Here is a 25,588-nt window from a genome sequence, read left to right as displayed (position 1 = left end):
GAAGAAATAATGAACAATCAATCCAGTACCAAATTTTCCAAATATAAACTGCAAAACTACAAACTGCTACTATTAAAGACATGGTATATATACACACTCTACACATTCACATTTTTCTAGAGCATGTAATTAAGAAAAATATTTTATTAATTAAACACTTTTTGAATGTTGTTATATTTGAAGGAGTTAATTATGCATGAAAAGTTTTTATTCATGTAAGATCTTACAGGTGTTTGTTTGGCAGTTAGTAAATCATTGTTCCTTCCATGGTTTGATACCCTATTTAACTTTTGAAGGGTTGTTAGGGGTTGGTTTGACTCCAAATTGTTACATTGGTCAACTGGTCACCTGGGTCTTTTAAAATTTGGATAGATTATATTGTACATTGTAGTGAAGGTATTGCCTCTTCGTTTGCATTGAACATGTTGATATGTGGTGGGTTTTTAGGTCACCTGAGCTTTAGCCCAAGTGACCTATTGCTATCCGTTTTCGTCCGTCGTCGTCCGTCTTCCGTTAACATTTTACATTTCAAACTTAAAGTCAAGTCCTGCTGGGCCGATTGAACTGAAACTTGGTAGGAATGATCAGCTTGTGGTCCTGACAAAGTGTTTTTATTTTTCGGGTCGATCAGAAATCCAATATGGTCGCCACGGCCGCCATTTTGAAAACATATTTCAAACTTAAAGTCAAGTTCTGCTAGGCCGATTGAACTGAAAGTTTGTAGGAATGATCAGCTCATGGTCCTGACAAGTTAAGTTAACATTATACTATTTTTTACTCAAATTGGTACATATTTCAACAACAAAAATAAATACTGTAGACTCAGGTGACAGTTTAGGCCCATGGGCCTCTTGTTTTTTAAATAGAATAAAAGCACATGAAATAATCTTCAGACTATAAAGTTTAGAGGAGGAATGTAGCCAAATCACACACTTGGATCAAATCGGCATATATATATTAACCAAACCTGTTTATTGTATTGGGACACCATGATACATTTCAGCAGCCTATGCATGTATGGCCGTCGGTTTAAAATTTGGATAGATTATATTGTACATTGTAGTGAAGGTATTGCCTCTTCGTTTGCCTTGACCATGTTGATATGTGGTGGGTTTTTAGGTAACCTAAGCTTTAGCTCAAGTGACCTATTGCTTTCCCTTTTCGTCCCTCGTCGTCCGTCGTCCGTTAACATTTTACATTTCCAACTTAAAGTCAAGTTCTGCTAGGCCGATTGAACTGAAAGGTTGTAGGAATGACCGCCTCATGGTCCTGACACAGTGTTATTATTTTTCGGGTTGATCAGAAATCCAATATGGTCGCCACGGCCGCCATTTTGAAAACATATTTCAAACTTAAAGTCAAGTCCTGCTGGGCCGATTGAACTGAAAGTTCGTAGGAATGATCAGCTTGTGGTCCTGACAAAGTGTGGTTATTTTTTGGGTCGATCAGAAATCAAATATGGCCGCCACGGCCGCCATTGTGAAAACCTATTTCAAACTTAAAGTCAAGTTCTGCTGGGCCGATTGAACTGAAACTTTGTAGGAATGATCGACTCATGGTCCTGACACAGTGTTGTTATTTTTCGGGTCGTTCAGAAATCCAATATGGTCGCCACGGCCGCCATTTTGAAAACCTATTTCCAACTTAAAGTCAAGTTCTGCTGGACCGATTGAACTGAAAGTTTGTAGGAATGATCAGCTCATGGTCCTGACAAGTTAAGTTAACATTATACTATTTTTTACTCAAATTGGCACATATTTCAACAACAAAAATAAATACTGTAGACTCAGGTGACCGTTTAGGCCCATGGGCCTCTTGTTTTTTAAATAGAATAAAAGTACATGAAATAATCTTCAGACTATAAAGTTTAGAGGAGGAATGTAGCCAAATCACACACTTGGATCAAATCGGCATATATATATTAACCAAACCTGTTTATTGTATTGGGACACCATGATACATTTCAGCAGCCTATGCATGTATGGCCGTCGGTGTGTTGCTTGCGGGACCGTCATAACTACCCTGTACATTAGAGCAGACCCTGTAAATGAGTAGTAGGATTAAGGCTACTGTTTTAAAGCGTGGTTTCTTTATCCTTTCAGACACAGAGTCTGGCCTGTTCCATCCTCCTTTCTCCCAATCAACAGGTGTAGATCTCTTCCCGCCTCTGGCAGGCGACCTCACCCAACACATCCCCGTCAAGAACGAGAACAACAAATACACCAAGTGCTTTCTGTGTCTGAGGAATAAAACTAAGACAAAGTCTGGTTGGCGTGTGAACACGTACTACAAGTGTAGTCGTTGCTCCATCCCTCTGTGTAACAACAGGGAGAGGAATTGTTTCGAGACTTTCCATCGCCAGCTTCTTATGTACAAATCAGATGCTAGCCAGTATCCAAACCAGCCACTGTTTAAATACCCCTTCGAATGACCCTGGTCTTTGGTGCTGACTTAGATCTAGGTAGGCATGGTACTGGTACAGTCTATGATAGACCTCGGTAAAAACACTATTGGTCCTGTCTTTTATAGATATAGGTAGACATATCCCTCTGCCGGGTAAGACAGTCTATGATAGACCTCGGTAAAAACACTATTGGTCCTGTCTTTTATAGATCTAGGTAGACATCCCTCTATGATAGATCTCAGTAAAAACACTATTGGTCCTGTCTTTTATAGATCTAGGTAGACATCCCTCTGTCGGGTAAGACAGTCTATGATAGACCTAGGTAAAAACACTATTGGTCCTGTCTTTTATAGATCCAGGTAGACAACCCTCTGCCGGGTAAGACAGTCTATGATAGACCTAGGTAAAAACACTATTGGTCCTGTCCTTTATAGATCTAGGTAGACATCACTCTGCTGGGTAAGCTTCCACAAGTTAGGTAATGAACATATTTATTTGTCTGTGATGCAGTGAATTTGGTGTGGTACTTTTAATAGACTTCATAACCCATCTTGTTATTTGTGCTTGGCCTGTTGACACTTTTCCCTTGCTGTTGTCGTGTTTGTAATTGGTGTTGTTTCTTTATCCTTTCAGAAGATCCCTGGGTAGCCTCCTCAGTGTCAGGCTCTCCTTTCCCGGCCTCACCTTCTTGGAGAAGTTCGAGTCATGTAGGTGCCCTGCCCACTAGACTTGCCATCCACAAACTCATTCCCATCTCTGGCCCCATCAATAGAAAGCTATGTGTTTACTGTCAGCTAAATAAAACTAAGACCAAGTCAGGCTGGTTGGTGTACAGCCGCTGCAAGTGTGAGGCGTGCGATGTGGCCCTGTGTAAGAGAGAGAGGGGATGTTTTAAACTGTACCATGATCTCATCTTCGGCGGCGTCAATGAGGCAAACGAGTCTCAGACTGGTGTTGGTTCCAATGTGAACCTGAAGCAGTTCATCGTCAAGCCCCACAGTGGTGTCTCTGTGTCCCACGCTAATGTCTCCTCGTCATCTTTCAGTAGTAACACTGCACCATACTCCAAGTACACCTTGTCGCATCACATTGCTTCCCTGTCACATTCAAATATATCCTCAACAAATCAAAATGTCTCCTCGACACGTCCGAATAATTCTAATGTTTTGGTTTGTCCTGCGTCTCCAAAACCAGTATACCACAACACGCCTTCATCATCTGTTGACAATACAATGCCAAGTGGTCAAAGCAGACAAGATCTTGAGGAGCCTCTCGCCCTCACAATGTCTGCTCATGTGACAGCAAGCTCAGGTCACATGACATCAAGTTCTAGTCATGTGACGGCAAGTCCTGTTATAGTGACAGCAAATTCTGGTTATGTGACAGCTGATTCTGGACAAGACACTGATATTTCCAGTCAGATGATGGCTAGTACAGATCATGTGACAGGAAGCAGTGGTCATGTGACTGCCAGTTCTGATCATGTGACCGGAAATGCTTCCTACGCCTATGGAAGTGTAGTTTTCCCTTCTCGGAGCTTTATGCATGACAAGACAGAGGAAGGCTAGAAACAGTTGTTGAGTGCTGTATTGTGACACTTTAGATGTTTCTGAACAAGGAAGGGAATAGAACAAACTTCATCAATCATATATATGCAAATATGTATTCACCAATTCAATGAACAATTTGCCTTTTGTATAAATAACTAGAACATTGATTGACTTCAAATGTAAAACATGAAATGGCTGACAATTGATATCCTTTTTCAAACTTGTTTGCTTGCATGCCAAAGCTGGTTAATTTTTTTCTTGAAAAATAATGTTTTGTTTCTTGGTGGAGGTATATTCTGTCTAGATAACCATGTTTTTATCCCCTAACAAATGGGTGACATCCAGTTATTTACTGGTGATGTAGTCCTTAGAAGAGCTGAAACAGACACTGAGCTTATCTCCTGATCTGTCCAGTTAGAAGTATCCTAGGAGATTCATTTTAGCAGTAATAAACACCAGCGATATAGGTGTATATACTTATTATTAGTTTTCAAATGTATTATCCTGCTGTATACCATGTGTAAAAAGTGCTTTATAACACACCCAAAGACTATTAAAATATATTCAGTTGTTGTACAGGAGAAATTGAAAGATATTTTTACTGATTGAATGATATGCGAGTGTGAAAAAACAAAAGAGTTTGTGTTATATTTGTCTGTTTTATGAACTGTTGATTTGGGAGTCTGAAGCATTGTGGTTTCATGGACTGACAGTTAATCACCGTGTAAATACACGTCACAGACCCACAGTCATTAGGCAGGAGGCCTTATTTCTGTTATAAGATGTATGGAGAGGTGACATTAGTCATTGTGGAACCGATATGCATCTGCATTAAGATCTAAAGTTATTTAACTAATGAATGAAATGAGGAAGTAGATATTTGTGTGAAAGTTCTGTGTCGGGCATTCTGGACATCGTTTTTGAGGGGAAAAATTGATGCACAAAATATATGAGAAGCTTTTTTCACTATTTTCAGCCCAAAAAAGTACCTGCTCAAATTACATGGATTTTGTACGGTAAAACTTGTGTGTTAAAGTTGTCTGTAGGAGTTGTGTGGTGCTTGTGTTAGAAGTTTGTGAATACAGATGTATGTAGAGTACAGGTGAACTATATAGGAGTGAGAGTTAGTTTACGGTGTACTTGTGTAAGTGATACATGTGTCGGTAGTGTGCGAGTACAGATAAATGTGTGAAACTTGAATATATATTAGAGAGCGCAAGTTTATGGACGTGAGCAAATTGCTTATGATGAATTTATAGACCAGCTAGCAATCATCATGTCAGAGACATTTGTATAGGACTGCCAATTACAGTGTCATTGTAAATACATGCTAAATCATAGTGTGGAGGGAGATTCCTAAGTTTTATATTCTCATGGGCTGATGTGTACAGCCACTGAAAATTACGACCTTTGATATTCAGAGGATTGAGATTTATCTGAAGCCGTAGCAGAAAGCTGCAAGCGCAAATTAAACTTAATTCAGAAGAACAAATTCTATCAAAGGGTGGCAGAAATCTTTTACAGGCTAATAGAACTATATTTGGGGGGGAAGATTTCCAATAGAAACTCCAATAGGCTAATGAACCTATACTGAGTTTTATCCAACAATTACTACAGAATGGAAGGCCAACAACTCCATCTAAGCTCTTGTCTCGCAGTGAAATCTCAGTTGCAACCCTTTACAGTATAAGAAGATGAAATGAGTGTTTATTGACCATAAGGTAAATGTGGTCATGTGATTTGTCTAGTCCAATCGTAAAGCACACTTGAGGACTTGGTTCTGTTTTATCCTTCTAGTACCTGGGACGGACCTGGAGCTTGACCCCGACTCCGTTGTGTCTGCTTACCAGCCACCGAACCTAGAGGCCGACGACATGTTTGCTCTACAACAGACATTCAGTTCTGATATTGGCTTGCATGAGGGGAACACAGGTTTTGTCAAAAGACGTGCCCGTGGGCCCAGGAAAGGCATGTATGGGCGTTTGATGAGCCGGAAAGAGCATGTTTGTACCGAGCCCGGGTGTGACTTCAGGACTTCAAGGATTTATAACTACCAGAGGCACTGTCGCATCCATAATGATGACGCAAAGCTCAAATGTGACATCTGTCAGAAAAGGTTTCTTGATGCCTACGAACTGAAGCACCACGTTGCAGGTCACTCGGGTGCCTTCAAATGTAACTTGTGTGATCGTAGTTTTGCCTCACGTATGGGGTTCTACGAACATACCAAATTTCATCAGGAGTCGGATGAAAGGTTTGATTGTCAAATGTGTGGGAAAACTTTCTGGAAAAAATCTCGATATGTTTACCACCTTAGAGCATACCACAACAAAATGCTAGTTGAGGATGACCAGGGTAGATGTTCATTGCAAGATGCTGACACCAGCTCCTAGCATAGGCGGAGTGTCCATTGTAGAGAACCGGGTTCCCCTGTAATATTTAACAAACATAGGCCATGATTTTCTATTGGGTAAAACAAGATATGATCCTTTAAGAGCATGCCTGTCAGAGAAATAAGTTTGGAGGGTATAATAAATGAAGAGCTTATAATGAATAGGGATCACATTAAATAGTATGAAAAGTTGAGTCTAATGGGTTTAGCGAGTATGAGATGTGGAGATTGTAATACTAGAAAATACAGAATGTTGAGTCTAATCAATGTTCTTGCAAAGTTTTCATTCATGAAAAGCATGGTGTTTTTGCCAGCAACTGGCTGTCATCAAGAACACTATTACTAATAGGTGAGAAGATTGAATTCGTGACATCAAACATTTAGAGAGTATGAAACGCTGAGTCTTATGTGTAGAGAGTATGAATTCTGGTGCCATAGATTTAGAGAGTATGAAATCTGAAGTTTAAACGTTGAAGTGTAAATTGCAGAAAGTATGAAATGTGAAATCTTATAGGGAACATTTAATTAGGTTTATAAAGTGTCAAGAAAATATACCGTGAGATATCAGGAGACTGAAATATTGTGAGAATAAAAGTCTCGTCGGATAACAAGTAGGGAAATATTATGATACAGGTGCCCTAACACTGGTGTAATTGAGTATGATGGCACAGTTTCAAAAGTGACAAAATTATGGTATTGACATGTTTGTTCATATAAGGCCCAGTATAGGTTTGATACCTGTGATGAATATACTGTTAAAACAGCTAAATGTAAATATCTCATGTGTTGAATTGCTTATAAATTGTGATTTTATTAAAATAATCTGAATTGAAAATAAAATATAAATGATGTTATACAGTTAATTGTGTTAGAAGTTTTCTTTCTGTGTCAGAATCCAACTATTATCTCAATTTTGTGATAGTCTTAGATCACATGGATTAACAGACATGCTGAAGAAAAATATAAGGATTGGCATACAGCCATTCCTTAGAGTGGTCTGTAACAAGTTGTTCAAGAAAAAATACTTTATTAATTAACTTGGTTTTCTAATGACAGGTGCTCTTTATGTAAGTTGGTCTTTATAGCCAGGTAATCTTTATGTACAGTTAGCCTTAATACAGGCTAGTGGTCCTTATATTCAGGTTGTCTTTACGGGCACTATAATGTAGGCCAGTAGTCTTTATAGACCAGTTATCTTTATATTATGTCGACCATATATAGACTAGTGGTCTTTATAGATAAGTTATCTTTGCATACAGTTGGCTTTAATATAGACTAGTGGTCTTTATATACAGTTGGCATTAGTGTAGACTAGTGGTCTTCATAGATAAGTAATCTTTATATACAGTTGGCATTAATATAGACTAGTGGTCTTTATAGATAAGTAATCTTTATATACAGTTAGCATTAGTGTAGACTAGTGGTCTTTATAGATAAGTAATCTTTATATACAGTTGGCATTAATATAGACTAGTGGTCTTTATAGATAAGTAATCTTTATATACAGTTGGCATTAATATAGACTAGTGGTCTTTATAGATAAGTAATCTGTATATACAGTTGGCATTAATATAGACTAGTGGTCTTTATAGATAAGTAATCTGTATATACAGTTGGCATTAATATTGACTAGTGGTCTTTATATACAGTTGGCATTAATATAGACTAGTGGTCTTTATAGATAAGTAATCTTTATATACAGTTGGCATTAATATAGACTAGTGGTCTTTATATACAGTTGGCATTAATATAGACTAGTGGTCTTTATAGATAAGTAATCTTTATATACAGTTGGCATTAATATAGACTAGTGGTCTTTATAGATAAGTAATCTGTATATACAGTTGGCATTAATATAGACTAGTGGTCTTTATAGATAAGTAATCTGTATATACAGTTGGCATTAATATTGACTAGTGGTCTTTACATACAGTTGGCTTTAATATAGACTAGTGGTCTTTATATTCAGGTTGTCTTTATATACAGTTGGCATTGATATAGACTTGTGGTCTTTTTAGATAAGTTATCTTTATATACAGTTGGCTTTTATGTAGACTAGTGGTCTTTATACACAGTTGGTCTTAATAGACATGTATTCTTTATATACAGTTGGTCTTAATACAGACTAATTATCTTTTTGAATAGGTAATCTTAATATGCTGTTGACCTTAATATAGATTAGTGGTCTTTATATACAGACGGTATTGTTATATTTTACTGTTTCCTGATATAATTACCTAATAACAACAATATAATTGTTTAACAAATTCTTCGATGTGTACTGGTTGTTAAGTCTATCATGCATTCAATGAGGTTCGCTAAAAATAGAATCGTGTCCGTGTCAAGAAATGTTTTGTAAAGTAGAGAATTTCATAGCTTTTTCTAACCAGACATCAAACAGAAATAACCTTCCTTCATTAGGTGATGGGTTTATGAGGTCTATTCTGATATCCGGTATAGACTGATACATGTACAACTGTTTCATCAGTTTTAGTCAAACTTGATAACAGACAGACGTACTGTATATTTATATATTCCCTGTATTGACTTGCTATGTTGATCCACAGCATATTTTTATTGGCATTCAGTGTTGTGGTATCTCTGGCAGTATTGGCCCGGTTAAAATCACAACCTGTTTTTACTGCATCAGACATGTGGAGCTGATCCAAACTCCACACATCTCCTTCCTGCCTGCCAAAGGAGGACACCAGACTAGTACCACATATATATTATTGACACAGGAGTTTGAAGCAGACACTTGCCAAGATGTGGAATAAAAAGTGATTCTTAGTGAAGTCTACCTTACGTTTATGTAGTCTGTTGTTGAAGCACTAAAACCCGTGTATGTTCTATATACAGGAAGGGTGCAGACAACTGAACTTTGACCTTGAAAACCTTTGCACATAAGAATGTTCTCAAGAACACATTTTGAGTTTGTGTTTCAAAGACTTCCTTCTAATTACCATTTATAAGCGTGACCTTCACATTTTCTAACATTTCGTTTTTTTAGATTCATGTCGTGTGTAAGGTTTCTCGCATGGTAATAGTTGCATTTTTATTCTTTCAGATCCTGAACCCTCTGATAGCAGTAACATGCCAAGATTCATAAGACAACTTCCCCCGGGCAAACTTCCACTGATTTCCGAAACTTTCGGACTCCCTCCTGAAGTATTACAGTCATTCCTTATTAACAAGCATAACTCACAAGGAAGGTCTCAAGGTCAAAGTTCAGACATTTCACTAGCAAGGTTTCAAGGTCAAAGTTCAAACATAATGACAACAATCCCTTCGATTATCTCAGACTCCATGCTCCGACATCATGAAAGCATTGTTTCACCTGACCCCAACTTGAGTATAGGTCAATGTCATGCATCATATCAAGGTCAACACGACTATGGACAGCACAAGCTGGTGTATATAGCGGACAAGAAGTACAAGCCGTGTGTGGTGTGTGTGCTGAACAAGGTTAAGAGCCCTAAGGGCTGGTATATCTACTCCTACTATAAGTGTGACGTGTGTGATGTGCCCCTGTGTCGGAGCAAACGCGACTGTTTCCAACAGTACCATCAGTACATGTCAACCATGGATACGAGTGAACTGCAGCTGATTTTCCCTCCCAATTCCAGCTAGAATTGTCATCATTGTGATGGTTCCCTCCCCACATGGGCTAACAGCTGACTTTCCTTCCCCAATTCCAGCTAGAATTGTCATCATTGACATTGTGACCGTTTCCCTCCCCACATGGGCTAAAAGCTGACTTTCCTTCCCCAATTCCAGCTAGAATTGGCATCATTGTGACGGTTCCCTCCCCACATGGGCTAACAGCTGACTTTCCTTCCCCAATTCCAGCTGGAATTGTCATTATTGACATTGTGACGGTTCCCTCCCCACATGGGCTAACAGCTGACTTTCCTTCCCCAATTCCAGCTAGAATTGTTATCATTGACATTGTGACGGTTCCCTCCCCACATGGGCTAACAGCTGACTTTCCTTCCCCAATTCCAGCTGGAATTGCCATCATTGACATTGTGACGGTTCCCTCCCCACATGGGCAAGAGCTGACACCAATAAAAACAGCTGACTTTCTGCAAAAAGTTCCCTGAATATTGCCCAAGGGTCGACGTAAAAAGAAAGGCAGCTACTGTTCCATCCCCATATCATCTTGGGGCTGCTATCACTCACAGATTGCAAAGGAATACTTATTAAAGATTGTTGACAAGTGATTTTCATGTTCTGCTTTGGACATCGGTGTTGAACTGGAGTATTGCTAAACTTACTAAAGTTGTTGACTTAAACATAAGAAATAACAGTGGAGGCTTCAGGGGCTGAAGATCACAGGACATATTCATAGACCATTTAGATCTGGAAGTATATTTACTTATACTGTTAAGGGATCTCTGGCATTTTCTATTCCTCATGAGTACCATGATGTACAGTATACCTACATTTGTATGTACTAACAGATATCTTAGCCAGTTATCTGTATCCTTCAATACAGGTGTCTCACAAAGTTAATGGATGATTCTAGGCTTTATTTATGCAAGTTTTTTAAATGTCAAATGATGATGTGTTTTACCCGCAGGCTAATCTTATTTTTTTGTATTCTGTATAGATTACAAAAATTTAAATATGCAATTGCCTGTGTGTTCGTTACTTTCGTCTCTAAACAAGTACTGTTAAAACTGTTTCTTAATATAACTTAGTAAAAACACTTCGCAAAATTTTGAAGTGTTGTCTACCTACCCCGTCCCAACCCTAACACTTGAGAGTGTAACCAGTACAAAATTGGTCCTTAGCTCACCTGGCTGCGTTAGATACTCGTCATGTTTTGTAATCCCCAAAATGCATTTTTTTACGCTTACTGCATTTTACTAGAAATTGGATTGTAGTTAAAAATAATTCAACATTGCCAAATAATAACCTCTGTAGATTTTGTAGGTTTGTAAATACTCGTGAAGATCGTCATTGTTGAAATTTCATATGTGAATATTAAAGTACCCTTATTACTGGTAGATGGTTGAGAATAAAAATAAAATGATATAATCGTCTTGTTGGTTTGTTTGTTGTCTTGGGTTGTTATATCAACAGATATGCACTACAAATACAGTTAACTGCGAAACTATTAATCTGAACTCCATATTCATGTTCAGAACCTAAATTGCTTGAAACAGAAGATTCAACAAAGCTGCCCAGACTTACAAGTTTCCACATTTTTAACAATAATATTGCATTTTCCTTCCAGCCTCTGTACACGCAAATGCACTTGTATGAAGAAAATTACAGAATCGTAATACAGCATCCTTAAGGATAACAAGTTTGTAATGAAATACACCTTTGAACCTTTGGGAATATGAAAAGATTTTTTTTTTTTTTGGTGTTTTTAGATAGTTTATTCTGAGGCACAGACATAAGAGTTGTAACAAAAGCATTCTTTTTTGCTTTCAGACCCACATACATCCGCTGGAAGTAAAGCACAATGGGTTTCAAATGTGATGAGGCAAGAGATGACTCCCTTTAAGGGTCCGGCCCACCAGGGGTCATCCTTTGGCTCTGCAAAGGCCCTGCCTGGTTTGGGCTCCTTTCTGAAAGGTTCCGGCCCTGGTCATGGCAAGCATGGCCTATCGCAAAGTCAGTTGGTCACAGCTATGATACATGGGTCACTGCCAGGACACCAGTCCGGTCACATGACAGGAAACGTGTCAAATCCTACCTTTCCGCAACCTGGACAACAACAGGGGGCATGGTTTCAACAGCAGTTCGAAGTTCAAGGGAGTGACGAATCCCACGAACTTGGCCCTTACAGTGATCATAAGTTGGTATATACCATCGACAAGAAATACAAGCCGTGTGTATTTTGTCAGATAAACAAGAAGAAGACGAAGTCTGGTTGGTACGCCTATTCTTACTACAAATGTGACGTGTGTGACATCCCATTGTGTAAAGGAAGTCGTGACTGTTTCCACCTATACCACAAGTTCTTGGCCACCAACCAAGATTACGGTGGCATCAATATTCCAAAAACTAGGCTTGACTCGTACCAAAACTCTCAGTAGGACCAGCGAATCCTTCCATACCCACAAACTCTTGTATGCTTTTAATGTCTATAAACCACCTGAACAATGTCTGTATTTACAGGTATTGAGTTTTGATGAATGCTGGAATTACAGTTCTGAATGAAAGTGATCCAAATTGTGATCCAGACTGTGTTTACTTTTTGCAAATAGAATATTTGAACGTTGACCTAAAGGTCAATTTAAACTTGTATATATAGGAGAAATGTAGTATGTGCCTCTCCAGATTATTATATATCATACCCAAATATAGGATCTACATTGTATATGATTTCCAGGAAGATAAATATGAAATAATCTATATCAAAATAACTATTAGGACACAGTGTTATTGTAGCCTTATATGGGCACACCTAGTTATTGTAGCCTTATATTGCATTGGCAGACCTTGATTTTATAGCCTTTTATGGGCAGACCTAGTTATTATAGCCATATATGGGCAGATGTAGTTATTGAAGCCTCATATGGACAGATCTAGTTATTGCAGCCTTATATGGGCACACCTAGTTATTGTAGCCTTATATGGGCACACCTAGTTATTGTAGCCTTATATTGCATTGGCAGACCTTGATGTTATAGCCTTTTATGGGCAGACCTAGTTATTATAGCCATATATGGGCAGATGTAGTTATTGAAGCCTCATATGGACAGACCTAGTTATTTGTAGCCTTATATGGGCAGACCTTGTTCTTGTAGACTTAAATGAACAAAACCACTTTTTAGTGGAATATTACATGGGCCAAGTCATATAAGGAGACCACTGTTTGACGAAGGATATGGCAGGTTCTGTAGTAAATTGTGAGACTTAAAGGTGACTTCAGTTTCTCAGGTTTCGTAACGATTCAAGAGACCAATGTTGGACAAGAATCAGAATCTGTAGTGATTAATGAACACGCCTGAATGTTAACTCATTCACCCCTGAAATTGCATAATGGACTATGTTGTGTCTTCCTCACTGTTTTACTTCTTTAAATGTCAAAGAATATGCATTAAACATCTGTTTGTCTGTTTCCTGTAAATTCTCGTATGGCTTGTTATCACTTAGTAACCTAATATTCTACCTCCCTTGCCTTCTCACAGTCATTTGGATCGTGGTCATGTTCAAACAGCTCTCCAGTTTCCCAATAGCCTGATGTATATTAATCCGTAAAAACAGTCTTTGCTATATTCACCGGTCACTCATACAGATGGTCACTTAGATTTGTTTTTCTCTCACAAATCTTGACAATAAACTTCATCACTCATCTACACATTGAGCTAGACTTATAGGGCACCAATGTGTCACTAATTCGTCATTAGATGGATATAAAGCTGTTACATCTCTGATAGATGTATAGGGCACCAAATTCCACCAATGCGTCACTAATTCGTCATTAGATGTATATAAAGCTGTTACATCTCTGATAGATGTATAGAATGCCACTAAACTGCCATTATACTCGCCTATTTCGCAGGGCCCCAGTACCCCGCTGCAGGGTGGGGCCGGCGAGGGCGGAGAGAGGACGAGCTTACTGACGTTACCTTCGTGCTACTAGACCAACCCAATCTGACAGAAGTACCCAAAATCACCACACTGAGAGATCTGGCAGCCAAGGGCTTAGGTAACGGACAATCTACTTAATTCATTTTCTTGCCTGGTTACCATATGTCTCTGTTAACCATCTGTTATACATTGGATTTTCATCTTTGAATAATCTTAATCTTAAACCCGTCAAAGGCAGCAGCAATCATTGATAAATAAGATGAAAGTTTAGTTGGCCAAGTTGATGGCTGCAGTAATATTGTAGGCTTCATCACGGTAGAGAGGTTTCTGTAACGAGCTCTATGAGTTTCCGCAGTATCCTTGTATGTTTATTGTGAGACTTCTTGTAAGATATGATGAACTTGGATTTCAAATCAAATTCAAATGTTTCCCGGAGAACATATGCTTTCACAATAATATTTGATTGTGCATCAGAACTTGGATTTCAGACTCGTTAACTACAACCAAAGTGGCTTGTCTTGTAGGTGAAAAAACATTAAAGATTCAGAGAAACCTGACACAGGAGGGAATAAAAACCTTGATTGTGCGCACATTTCCCATGCTCCAGATGCGAGAGTTTACCCTCTGGAAGTCGGAACAAAACAGGAAATTAAGAGGTCCGCTGGTATGCCCCGATGTACGAACACTCAAAATTATAATAAAGAAAGGCAAAGTCTTCATCCTACCAAACAGGCCTATTCTGCTTTGTGATGATGTGAAAGTGAGTTGATCAACACAGGGTTCAATACCATTACAGATCAAACTGGACTACTAAAGCCACAAGGTTTGAACACATACGGTCAGCCCTTGTTACCAGCTGAAGGAAGTCCTATTCTAAGCCTTACTTGTTCCTATCTGGTTTGTCTATTTTAATTGAGCATGTTGGCATTCCCCGTCTATTTCAAACTTTTTCACCATCCTGGTATTTTAAAGATAGAAGGCTTCGACTGTACATTGTTTTCCGTGTCACAAATTTGCATTGCGTGAAATGATCTATGGCCAATGGGAGGAATATTTCCTTTATGTTACCAAAGTTTGACGCCTGCATTTGCAATACTCTTTCAGTTATGTCAAAATATCTGTTACTATTAGATAAGTTGACATTTGTCAATACCTCAGTGGTGATGCAAGTATTTCTTTATGATTTCAGAGCCTATACCAAAACATAGAAGTGTAACACAGCAGAATGGTGAGAAACAGAATCTCAAACTTCCTCCGATGGCTGCTGTTGTTGCCTCCTCCTCCTCAGCCCCCACCACTGTAACTTCTTCAGGTCATCAACAGTTGTTTCCCGGGTTTGAAGGGGCTGATCCCGCCCTGCTAGCCCTGGGCGTGACTGAAAGCTGTATGGCCTCGGGAGAGGTATATATAGACATAGGGGGAGATAACCAGGATGATGTTGTCATCACTGGTAACACTCCTGGTCTTCCCCAGCAACATAAACAACAGCCGTGGGGTACAGCCATGAGGACAGGTAAACCAAAGGGCAGGTCTCCAAGGCCACTACATCAGGGCCAGGGTCCTCCCCAGGGGCATGCCACAACCTGGGATCAGATGGCACCGTCGAGAGATAACCAGGTTGTTCCAGTAGAACTCCACAGGGCCCATCCATTTCAGGACGCCTTTCCAGATGAGCCCGGGGCTGGGGAGCGAAGTCCTCGCAGTGTTGGTGCCATGTTGAATCACAGAGCGATACACACGCCTATGATGAAGAACAAGCCGTGTGCATACTGTCTAATGAGGCAGGTGAGAACCAAGTCTGGCTGGTATGTGTACACGACCTACAAGTGTGAGGTGTGTGACGTCCCCCTGTGTACAGGCCAGAGGAACTGCTTCACCCTCTACCATATGGACAATAAGTTACCTGGTCAAGTGGTCAACACTAGAGGGGACGGCAATAGTATACTGCCAACATCTCAATCATAGCAAAACGTGTCTTGGTCAAGTGGTCAAGGATAAAAGGGGAGGGCAACGGTGTAATGTTAACATCACAATCATACCCAACCACTTCCTGGTCAAGTTGTCAAGGAGTGAGGGGAGGACAACAGTGTACTGTCAATATCTCAGTTATAACAAAATACTTACTGGTCAAGTGGTCAAGGAGTGAGGGGAGGGCAACAGTGTACTGTCAACATCTCAGTCATAACAAAACAATTTCTCGTCCAGTGTTCAATGCCAAGATTTGGCAGTCAAAGACAGTCATATGTCTATGTAGCATCAAAACAAATGATAAGTAGCATTTGTTGCCATAGACAACAGATAAACGATAGTTCTTGTCTCCGATAACTGATAATGAGTGCAATTTATAAATGCATTGTCAGTGAAACCATACAGCATTTGACTAAATAGCTAACATCCTAAAATGCCTAAATGTGGTGTTGTACGGTGTGATATCATGATTACAGAAGTGTGTATTTAGTCCTGCCTGACACTTGTTCTTCTGTGCCAGGTGACAGTTTTATCGGATGGAGGGGATGTTTATAATGCAGGACCACTTATTTTATCCCATTATCTTTTTTCATGAGTGTCAGAGTACCTGTTACTTCAAGAAAAAAATTGAATTATACAACATATTAGTTATTTTATAACATGTAAAAGTTCAAATATCTTTTTGTATTAACTCTGAAAGTTTGCATTTTCTGTTATCACAAATGCATGAAAATCTAAATATAGAACCTAGAAGTTGATCATGTGACCCAAAATCTGAATATAGAACCTTACACTAAGATCACGTAGTCATTAAGTTACATAGTCATTCTTTACTGGTTTGTTGGTTGTGGGGTGAGCTAATACACATAATGTGTATGAATAATTATTTTGCCATGCTTACCAGTTAAGTTCAATGAGAGTGTGAATATTTGTCCCTGTTTATGTACCATGTTTAGGAATAATCATTTTGCCATGCTTTAGTTGAAAAGGACTCGTTGTCCATGTTGATTTCATTTGACAAAAATGAAAGTGTGAATATTTGTCCGTTTATCATCTCTGTGTATGAATAACCTTTTTGCCATGTTTTACTTTAAATGTTCACCATTTTTAGGAATAATCATTTTGCCATGCTTAAGTATAGCTGAGAGTGTGAATATTTGTCCCAGTTTTTAGGAATAATCAGTTTGCCATGCTTAAGTATAGCTGAGAGAGTGAATATTTGTCCCTGTTTATGTACCATGTTAAGTATTAATCATTTTGCCATTCTTTAGTTGAACAGGACGTGTTGTCCATGCTGATTTCATTTGACAAACTATTGACACTACAGGACGTGTTAAATCTTGAATCAGTGTTTGAGGTTGTGAACAGAGAAGACCAGCCATGTACATAATATATATATGTTAGTCAGAACAACAGGTGTTCATTAGCATTACTGGAGATCACAGGTGTTAATTAGCATTACTGGAGATCAAAGATGTTCATAAGCATTACTGGAGATATCAAAGATGTTAATTAGCATTACTGGAGAGATCAAAGGTGTTAATTAGCATTACTGGAGAGATCAAATGTGTCCATTAGCATTACTGGAGAGATCACATGTGTTAATTAGCATTACTGGAGAGATCATAGGTGTTAATTAGCATTACTGGAAAGATCACAGGTTTTTATTAGCATTACTGGAGAGATCAAATATGTTAATTAGCATTACTATCAAAGATGTTAATAAGCATTTCTGGAGAGATCACAGGTTTTAATTAGTATTACTGGAGAGATCAAAGATGTTAATAAGCATTACTGGAGAGATCACAGGTTTTAATTAGCATGACTGGAGAGATCAAATATGTTAATAAGCATTACTGGAGAGATCACAGGTTTTAATTAGCATTACTTGATAGATTACAGGTGTTAATTAGCATTACTGGATAGATCAAAGATGTTAATTAGCATTACTGGAGAGATCACAGGTTTTAATTAGCATTACTGGAGAGATTCTTCCATTAAAATTACAGAAACATTGAAATTTTGTTTTGTTATAAATTTTCAAATCTTTATTATCCTGCTTCTCATCTTAGAATAGTGGATTGGGACCATCATTGTTGAGATTTTTTTACCTGGAAAGTTTCAGTTATACAGTGCAACCTTGCTACACTGCCGTCATTTACTCAGCAAAACTTTGGCAGTATAAAAGAATTCGGCGATATACAAATATAAAGCTAATCTTGTATAGGATTTTTGAACGAGTAAAAAAACAGTGAAAGATATGACCTTGAAATATGTTTTCTGTAATTAAGTAAGATGGTAAATGTAATGTGGGGCAATATATCAAGGTTTTACTGTAGTTCTACAGGCGCTGAATTAGTGACAAACCTGCATTATGATAGGAAGTCATACCATCAGAATCAACAAGAAGCTTGCAGTGATGTCAAACCAGGAGTAGCCAGGATTCCAGCTCACATACATACATTTATGTAATAATAATAATAATAATAATCATTTGAGGTTCTTATATACCGCCCTTATCACAACCTAGTTTGTAGGTCGTCTAAAATATTCGGTGGTTATAGGGCTTTTGCAAGCAGCCAACATCTTTCTCAACTCCCTGGGGAGCATACAGCCGGTGCTGCCATTTCGGCACTCGCAGTTAGCATTTACAGCTGAGTAGACTGGAACAAGTGGAGTAAAGTATCTTGCTCAAAGTACAACACAGTGCCGTACCGCGAGTCAAACCTGCAACCCTTCGGTCACGAGCCTGGCAACCTACCACTAGACTACTGTGCCTCCTGCTCATGTACATGAGTATTTTTGCTGGACTTAATTTCTTGATGATTATACTCCATGGATAAATGTAATTGTTGTTGTCCTCCAAGCATATATGGCCTTCACACTTGGTATTTAGATACATCGTGACGCCACCAAGTCATATACCAAAATGGGAACACTACAAACTCTTTTTGACATTTTACCTTTTCTCAACCAAATTCAGGTTAACGACCATATGTGAACAAAAGACTTGTCTTGAGCTTTCTTGGAAGAACTTGACTGCGAGAGTAGTAAAATGAGATATCGCTTTTGAAATTCTGTTTAACTTTTCATTGTGAAATAGACTAGCTTTATTGATCCTAAGTTGTATTGTGTAAGGTAGAGTTTGTTCTCTTGTTGGATGTATCAGACGCTATTCTGTGATCAGTGTGGTAAACTAGCAGACACTTTACAGTCTCCAAATAGTGTCTACCTTTTAAAATGGAGATATATGTGACATTAGGATAACATATACTTTCAAGTCTCCAATTGCTGCAGTAAGGAACAAGCATTCTTAAATCTCTATGTCGCTGTTAATAATCACACATAAATATACTTCCTTAGAGTCAGAATAAAGTAGCATATAACCTAAGATCTCCATATCAAAAGAAGGTAGCATACATCCTTAAGTCTCTGGTGGAAGTAAGGTAATATACTCTTAAGTTTAATGTCATAGTAAGGTAGCATACATCCTTAAGTCTCTGGTGGAAGTAAGGTAGCATACATCCTTAAGTCTCTGGTGGAAGTAAGGTAGCATACATCCTTAAGTCTCTGGTGGAAGTAAGGTAGCATACATCCTTAAGTCTCTGGTGGAAGTAAGGTAGCATACATCCTTAAGTCTCTGGTGGAAGTAAGGTAGCATACATCCTTAAGTCTCTGGTGAAAGTAAGGTAGCATACATCCTTAAGTCTCTGGTGGAAGTAAGGTAGCATACATCCTTAAGTCTCTGGTGGAAGTAAGGTAGCATACATCCTTAAGTCTCTGGTGGAAGTAAGGTAGCATACATCCTTAAGTCTCTGGTGGAAGTAAGGTAGCATACATCCTTAAGTCTCTGGTGGAAGTAAGGTAGCATACATCCTTAAGTCTCTGGTGGAAGTAAGGTAGCATACATCCTTAAGTCTCTGGTGGAAGTAAGGTAGCATACATCCTTAAGTCTCTGGTGGAAGTAAGGTAGCATACATCCTTAAGTCTCTGGTGGAAGTAAGGTAGCATACATCCTTAAGTCTCTGGTGGAAGTAAGGTAGCATACATCCTTAAGTCTCTGGTGGAAGTAAGGTAGCATACATCCTTAAGTCTCTGGTGAAAGTAAGGTAGCATACATCCTTAAGTCTCTGGTGGAAGTAAGGTAGCATACATCCTTAAGTCTCTGGTGGAAGTAAGGTAGCATACATCCTTAAGTCTCTGATGGCAGTAAGGTAACATACACTCTTAAGTTTAATGTCACATTATGGTAGCATATATCCTTAAGTCTACATGTCACAGTAAGGTAGCATACATCCTTAAGTCTCTGGTGGCAGTAAGGTAGCATACATCCTTAAGTCTCTGGTGGCAGTAAGGTAACATACACTCTTAAGTTTAATGTCATAGTACGGTAGCATACATCCTTAAGTCTCTGGTGGAAGTAAGGTAGCATACATCCTTAAGTCTCTGATGGCAGTAAGGTAACATACACTCTTAAGTTTAATGTCACAGTATGGTAGCATATATCCTTAAGTCTACATGTTACAGTAAGGTAGCATACATCCTTAAGTCTCTGGTGGCAGTAAGGTAGCATACATCCTTAAGTCTCTGGTGTCTTGGTGGCAGTAAGGTAACATACACTCTTAAGTTTAATGTCGCAGTAAGGTAGCATATATCCTTAAGTCTCTGGTGGCAGTAAGGTAACATTCACTCTTAAGTTTAATGTCACAGTATGGTAGCATATATCATTGAGTCACTGTGTCGCAGTAAGGTAGCATACATCCTTAAGTCTCTAGTGGCACTAAGGTAACATACACCCTTAAGTCTCTGGGGCAGAAAGGTGACATACACCCTTAAGTTTCTAAAAGTCACCTTGTGAGTAAGGTAATATACACCCTTAAATCTTGTATCACAGCAAAGTAACTTGCTTCCTTAAGGCTTCATATCATAGTATGGTAAAATACATTGTTTAATCTCTACATCACAGTAAAGTAAAATACATCCTAAAGTTTCCATGTTACTATACAATCTCGGAAGTCCCAGTACTTGATGTTTGAGGAGATCTCAACCCCTATTCAGTAACTTTGCCAGTAGGCTTATTTTAATTGGATATATGATTATAGTTGATATGGACATTTATTTGTTTTACCCATTATAAAGAATTTGGACAGAATCCTGTATATATGATTATTTTCATAGTCTTTTTTTTTTTTTTTGTAATACAAGGTGAAATAAAACAACAGCAATATAAGGTTGTGCCAGCACTCAGCCCTCTTGGCCACCATAGAAATGATTATTGATGTGAAGCTTTATCTGTGTCGCAATATGCATATCATGTCTACATCTGATAAACTTCATGGTGTATTTCGACATTACATCCATTACATATATTAGATCTGACCTAGGTGTTTGTATGTGGTATGCTATACAAACCACAGTGTGTGTATACACCCAACCGTATACATTATGCAGCTGCTTCAACAGAGTAATGCTTATATGTTTAGATATATAGCATGTTATGAGACTGTGTTCATAGTATAGGAAATTTCTCATCGTGAGTTCAACTTATACTGAAAAGTCAATTCAAAGAAACTATTTGCATTATAATTTGAATGGGTTCATGGATATTGTGCTTTTTCAACTCATCTTTATAATATCTCAATCCATAAAAATTGTGAAACATTAACAGGAATATCTCTCTATCACTATCAAATAATTAAGATACACATATATGGCCTTTTCTTTCAGTTACAGTGTATTCTTATAGTTCATGGTGGCACTCCCTTTTCGTCCCAACTGGCTTAAATTGTATTGGGGTTTATTTTACTGTTATTGGACATGTATGGTATGTCGGCCATTGTTACCAGAGCCTGGCTGGCAGTGTGCCCAGGCCCTGTAGTGAGCCGACCCAGTGCCCTGTGTATGGCCTGGTTGTGTCTACAGCCTGTATGTGTACACACCGGCTCACACACTCTCTGCAGCTCACTGTAAAGCTCAGATCTTCTGCCAGGCACAAAATCAATGATCCATCTGTAAGGCTGGCAGAGTTCAGCAAATCCCAGGGTTACCATGGAAACCAGATATCTGAGGTCAGAGCTGTCAGGCTCACATGACTGGGGGGAGGGGAGGGGGGTCACCCAGGGGTACCTGAGGGGCAACCAAGGGGGGAAATAAGTTTTTATTTGAAGTTATTGAGAGAAAGTAAATTATTAAAACATGTGAAAGGAACAGAGTCAGCAATAAAATTAAATCAAGTAAAAATTTTGATAATTTAAAGTAAAAGTAAGTACATTGAGCATGGTATAGATGTAAACCTCAGGTTATTGCATGGAAAATGTGAGGAGCCATATTGAATCCATTGATTGAAATAAGGATCTTAGCCAAGAACCCACAAACACAAGAACTTAAAGTAAACCTATATATGTTATTATATTATTCATCAATAAGTAGCTTCTCAAAACATCTATGTTTGCCAAGGGAATTTCTGACTTTTATCTGAAGTATCTGCTGTCTGATGGGTGCAGTTGCCATAACAGTATATATCTGGCAGCCATGTTGGAATATAAAGACTTGATGACATTTGTGGTGTGTTTGGTTATATGGGGCCTGCAGGGTTCCCACACAGGGAGAGCAGGGAGATCCCGTAACCAATGCTTTCTCTCAAGTGTGTATAAGGGTTGACCTTGTGCACCAAGCTGATAATTGCCACAATAGGCTCTGCACACTTGTTTGTTGTAGACCGACATTAGGTTAACAGTAATGGATTTTGTGGATGTTAGTATCCAGTACACAGTTATCTAGAGCTATATGGTGATCACCAGCGAGGTATTACATCATCTATACAGCATACCTCTGGATATCATCACTCACTTTATACACTATCGGCAAATCAATATTAACATTCATTTATAAGGCTTTCATTCAAGATTCTTCGTATGGAAATACAGTTTCATGCATCGGAAATGTAATGAACAGCAGTTTTAATAACAAAACCAGTACAGAGAGGTCCCTGCTTTGTGAGAGCAGAGCTTTCAATTAATTAAAAATGAGCGTCACTTTTTTTTTATATATAGATGTTGTGCAATTGCATATTCATGAATGATGAATTTTAAACATCGGACATTTTTTCCTGGGTTTGAAAATTTACATGTTACCTGTGTAGAAATGATTGCGTCTGTGTTCTATTTTTTCTTTTCTTTTTTCTTGATCGTAAACGTAAACAGTTACAAATATACTGATATTAAACAGGTACTGCGATGTTACTAACAGTGTACCCATTCACTAGTTACCGTGGTAATCTACAGTAGACAACTACTACATATGTAAATATACATAGTGTCATAATAATCCTAACATTGATGAACCAGATTAGTACTTGAGGACAGATTATGTAATACAAGTGTAATACTGTCTGTGTACAGAGATCCCGCCATTCCTGTGCCACCTATTATCTATCACTCTGTTGCCTGTGTTATCAGTATTATCTAGTGTTGTGAAGTAGCTGTGCGTCTGCCTACTAAGTAGGGCATGGTGTCTTCTGGCTGACAACTGTGTGTACACACACACAGCGGTGGTGGTGGGGTGGTGGTAGGGCAGCCCCTCACTGGTCTATACAGGTTGTAGCTGGCATAGCTGTATCTGCAGTGTAGCTAGCTGTAGGCAGACAAAGCTGGATCTCATGACCAGCTGTACCTTGTACAAGGTCAAAAGGTCACCTGGCATATAGTTACCAACTGACAGGGGCTCCATAAAGGGGCACTAATAAGTCAACAAAATGTCTATGAAACTTTCTCACTGGAGCTTTGTAGCACTCAAGTTTTGTAGGAATTGCTTTTAGTTATATTTAAATGGTAAATTTTTAAGTATCTCCAGAATTCATTTTTTTCATCAGTCAGTTTGTTTCTAGTCCAATATCTTTTAACCTTTTAAAGTCTAAAATACAGAAACTCACAGAAAAAACAGGGCAGCTTAATTTTTACAGATTGAGTCATATCATTAATAAAAAAAACAATTAGAAAAATATACTTGATGTACTTGTGTTTGGTGACTGTCTGTTGCTGTTAAGTGTTTCAATAGTAGCAAAACGATGTTTCAGTGTCTTTGTGCGCACGTACACCTAGTGTTTTCTAAAAGGAGGATTTAATTGTACCAGCAAAGAACCAAAAATAAAGTTTAGCAGAGAAACAAAATTTTAAAATATTGCAACTGCATGACCACAATATACAGTAATGATAATTGATAATAGATGTCAGGATCAATGGTGTGATGCCGAAATGCCATTGTTCACTTCCGTGCCGCACTGAAAGGTCATTGTAATTCCACCTTGCTTTGACAGTTGCAATCATTACCAATCCACAGATCGGGGTGACCATGCAAGGTTTCTGAAAAATGTTCATTGTTTCTTTTGGTAGTGTTAATATCTATTGTCACTCTATTGTGGTTACACTGTTACAAATATCCATAACTGGCTCAACCCTGTGTTGTCTATAAAACATCATTTGCAAAAATATCATCATGATGTACGTACCACTGCAAAACTCAAGATACAGTGACAGTGATTTAATCAATCTTAAGGATAGCATTCCTGTTCCTATTTTTTCTTCATTTCATTCATTTTCATGAAAGCAATTACAGTAATGGTAAATGAAGGAGGGCTGTATAGCTGGTTATGACGACAAGAATGATAGATTCTGTTTCTCGTTTCTTCCCTTCTTTCTAACGGCTAAACAATACAGAACTTGGCCTTTTGTGGTAGTGGCTTACACAGGAAATGGACAGTTGTATGAACCTCCATGTGCATGATATATATACAGTAGATTTAGCCATTGTATAGTTGGTCGCTATAGTGACGCAGTCATTCACCTTTAGTCGTCGCCATTGACAGGCACAGCAAGCTGTTCCGAGGACCAAAGTTACTCCCCAGGAGAAGACGCAGCCCCTAACTATGTGTTCCTGGACACGGGCGACATGCAGACGGTGCAGTGGGCGCTTAAACTCTTTAGAGGTGGGTAAAATGCATGTCACATGGTCTCTCCTTATTTTGCGGACTCCGGAAATAAGCCATTGGTGCATTTACTGCAGGTAACCTGCTGAGAATCGTTACACTGCAATTTAATATATCTTTAAAAAAAATGGATATAATTTGAACAACTCTGCCTAAACTTTAAGTTTCCCAAAAGGAATTACTTCAATTAAGGGGAAATCTTAACTTAGGAACACTCATGAGAAGTGGGGAAATGTTTTGTGTAAAATTGTATAAAAATTCTACCCTTACAATTGTTAAACAAAAAATAATTAAATAAACAGCCTTGGACTTTTTTATTTATAATATAGCTGATAGCAATGCACTATTTCAGGATTGAATACAAAATACTTTGATCAATATGAATTCTTAATTCTTTATTTTTAAGGTTTAACTCATTCACCCCTGAAGTTTCATAATGAACTAGACCAACCTTTGAATTGGAAGGGTTCAAATGTGTCTTCAGGGGTGAATAAGTTAAAAAGAGTATCAGTTATTCCATTTTGAAATCCTTATTTGTTTACATTTCTTATTCGTATAAGCTTTAATCTATCTAATTTACTTCTGATTTCCCCTTTAAAACTATTTAACAGAAAAAAACAAGTAAAATATGTATAAATCAGAAAAGATTTATCAACTTATATGAAAGCTTGCAGTAATCGAAACTGAGATTAACATATCGAGGTTGCTGGAATGGTAAGGAAGAAAAAATCACCATT

General features: G+C 38.3%; 1 protein-coding gene across 8 annotated transcripts in view; it reads left to right on the top strand.

Moving 5' to 3' along the window:
- The window catches only part of LOC110459952 (A-agglutinin anchorage subunit-like), an 88,930-nt gene that overhangs the window by 25,300 nt on the left and 38,042 nt on the right, over positions 1-25,588 (top strand). The window contains exons 5-6 of one of the 8 annotated variants that reach the window (XM_021512504.1): positions 13,872-14,018; positions 24,732-24,851. The exons of 3 other annotated variants lie outside the window; for them this stretch is intronic. In XM_021512504.1, coding sequence (XP_021368179.1) covers positions 13,872-14,018; positions 24,732-24,851 — 267 coding nt within the window. Of the gene's footprint in view, positions 1-3,037; positions 5,746-13,871; positions 14,019-15,089; positions 17,889-24,731; positions 24,852-25,588 lie in introns of those variants that run through there. 4 more of the 8 variants (XM_021512508.1, XM_021512506.1, XM_021512511.1 and 1 more) reach the window with 4 other exon arrangements.

The sequence above is a fragment of the Mizuhopecten yessoensis genome, unplaced genomic scaffold (genome assembly GCF_002113885.1).
Source record: "Mizuhopecten yessoensis strain PY_sf001 unplaced genomic scaffold, ASM211388v2 scaffold10275, whole genome shotgun sequence".
Taxonomy (NCBI): Eukaryota; Metazoa; Mollusca; class Bivalvia; order Pectinida; family Pectinidae; genus Mizuhopecten; species Mizuhopecten yessoensis.
The sequence above is the reverse complement of the archived record's forward strand: the minus strand, read 5'-3'. Positions and strand labels throughout refer to the sequence as shown.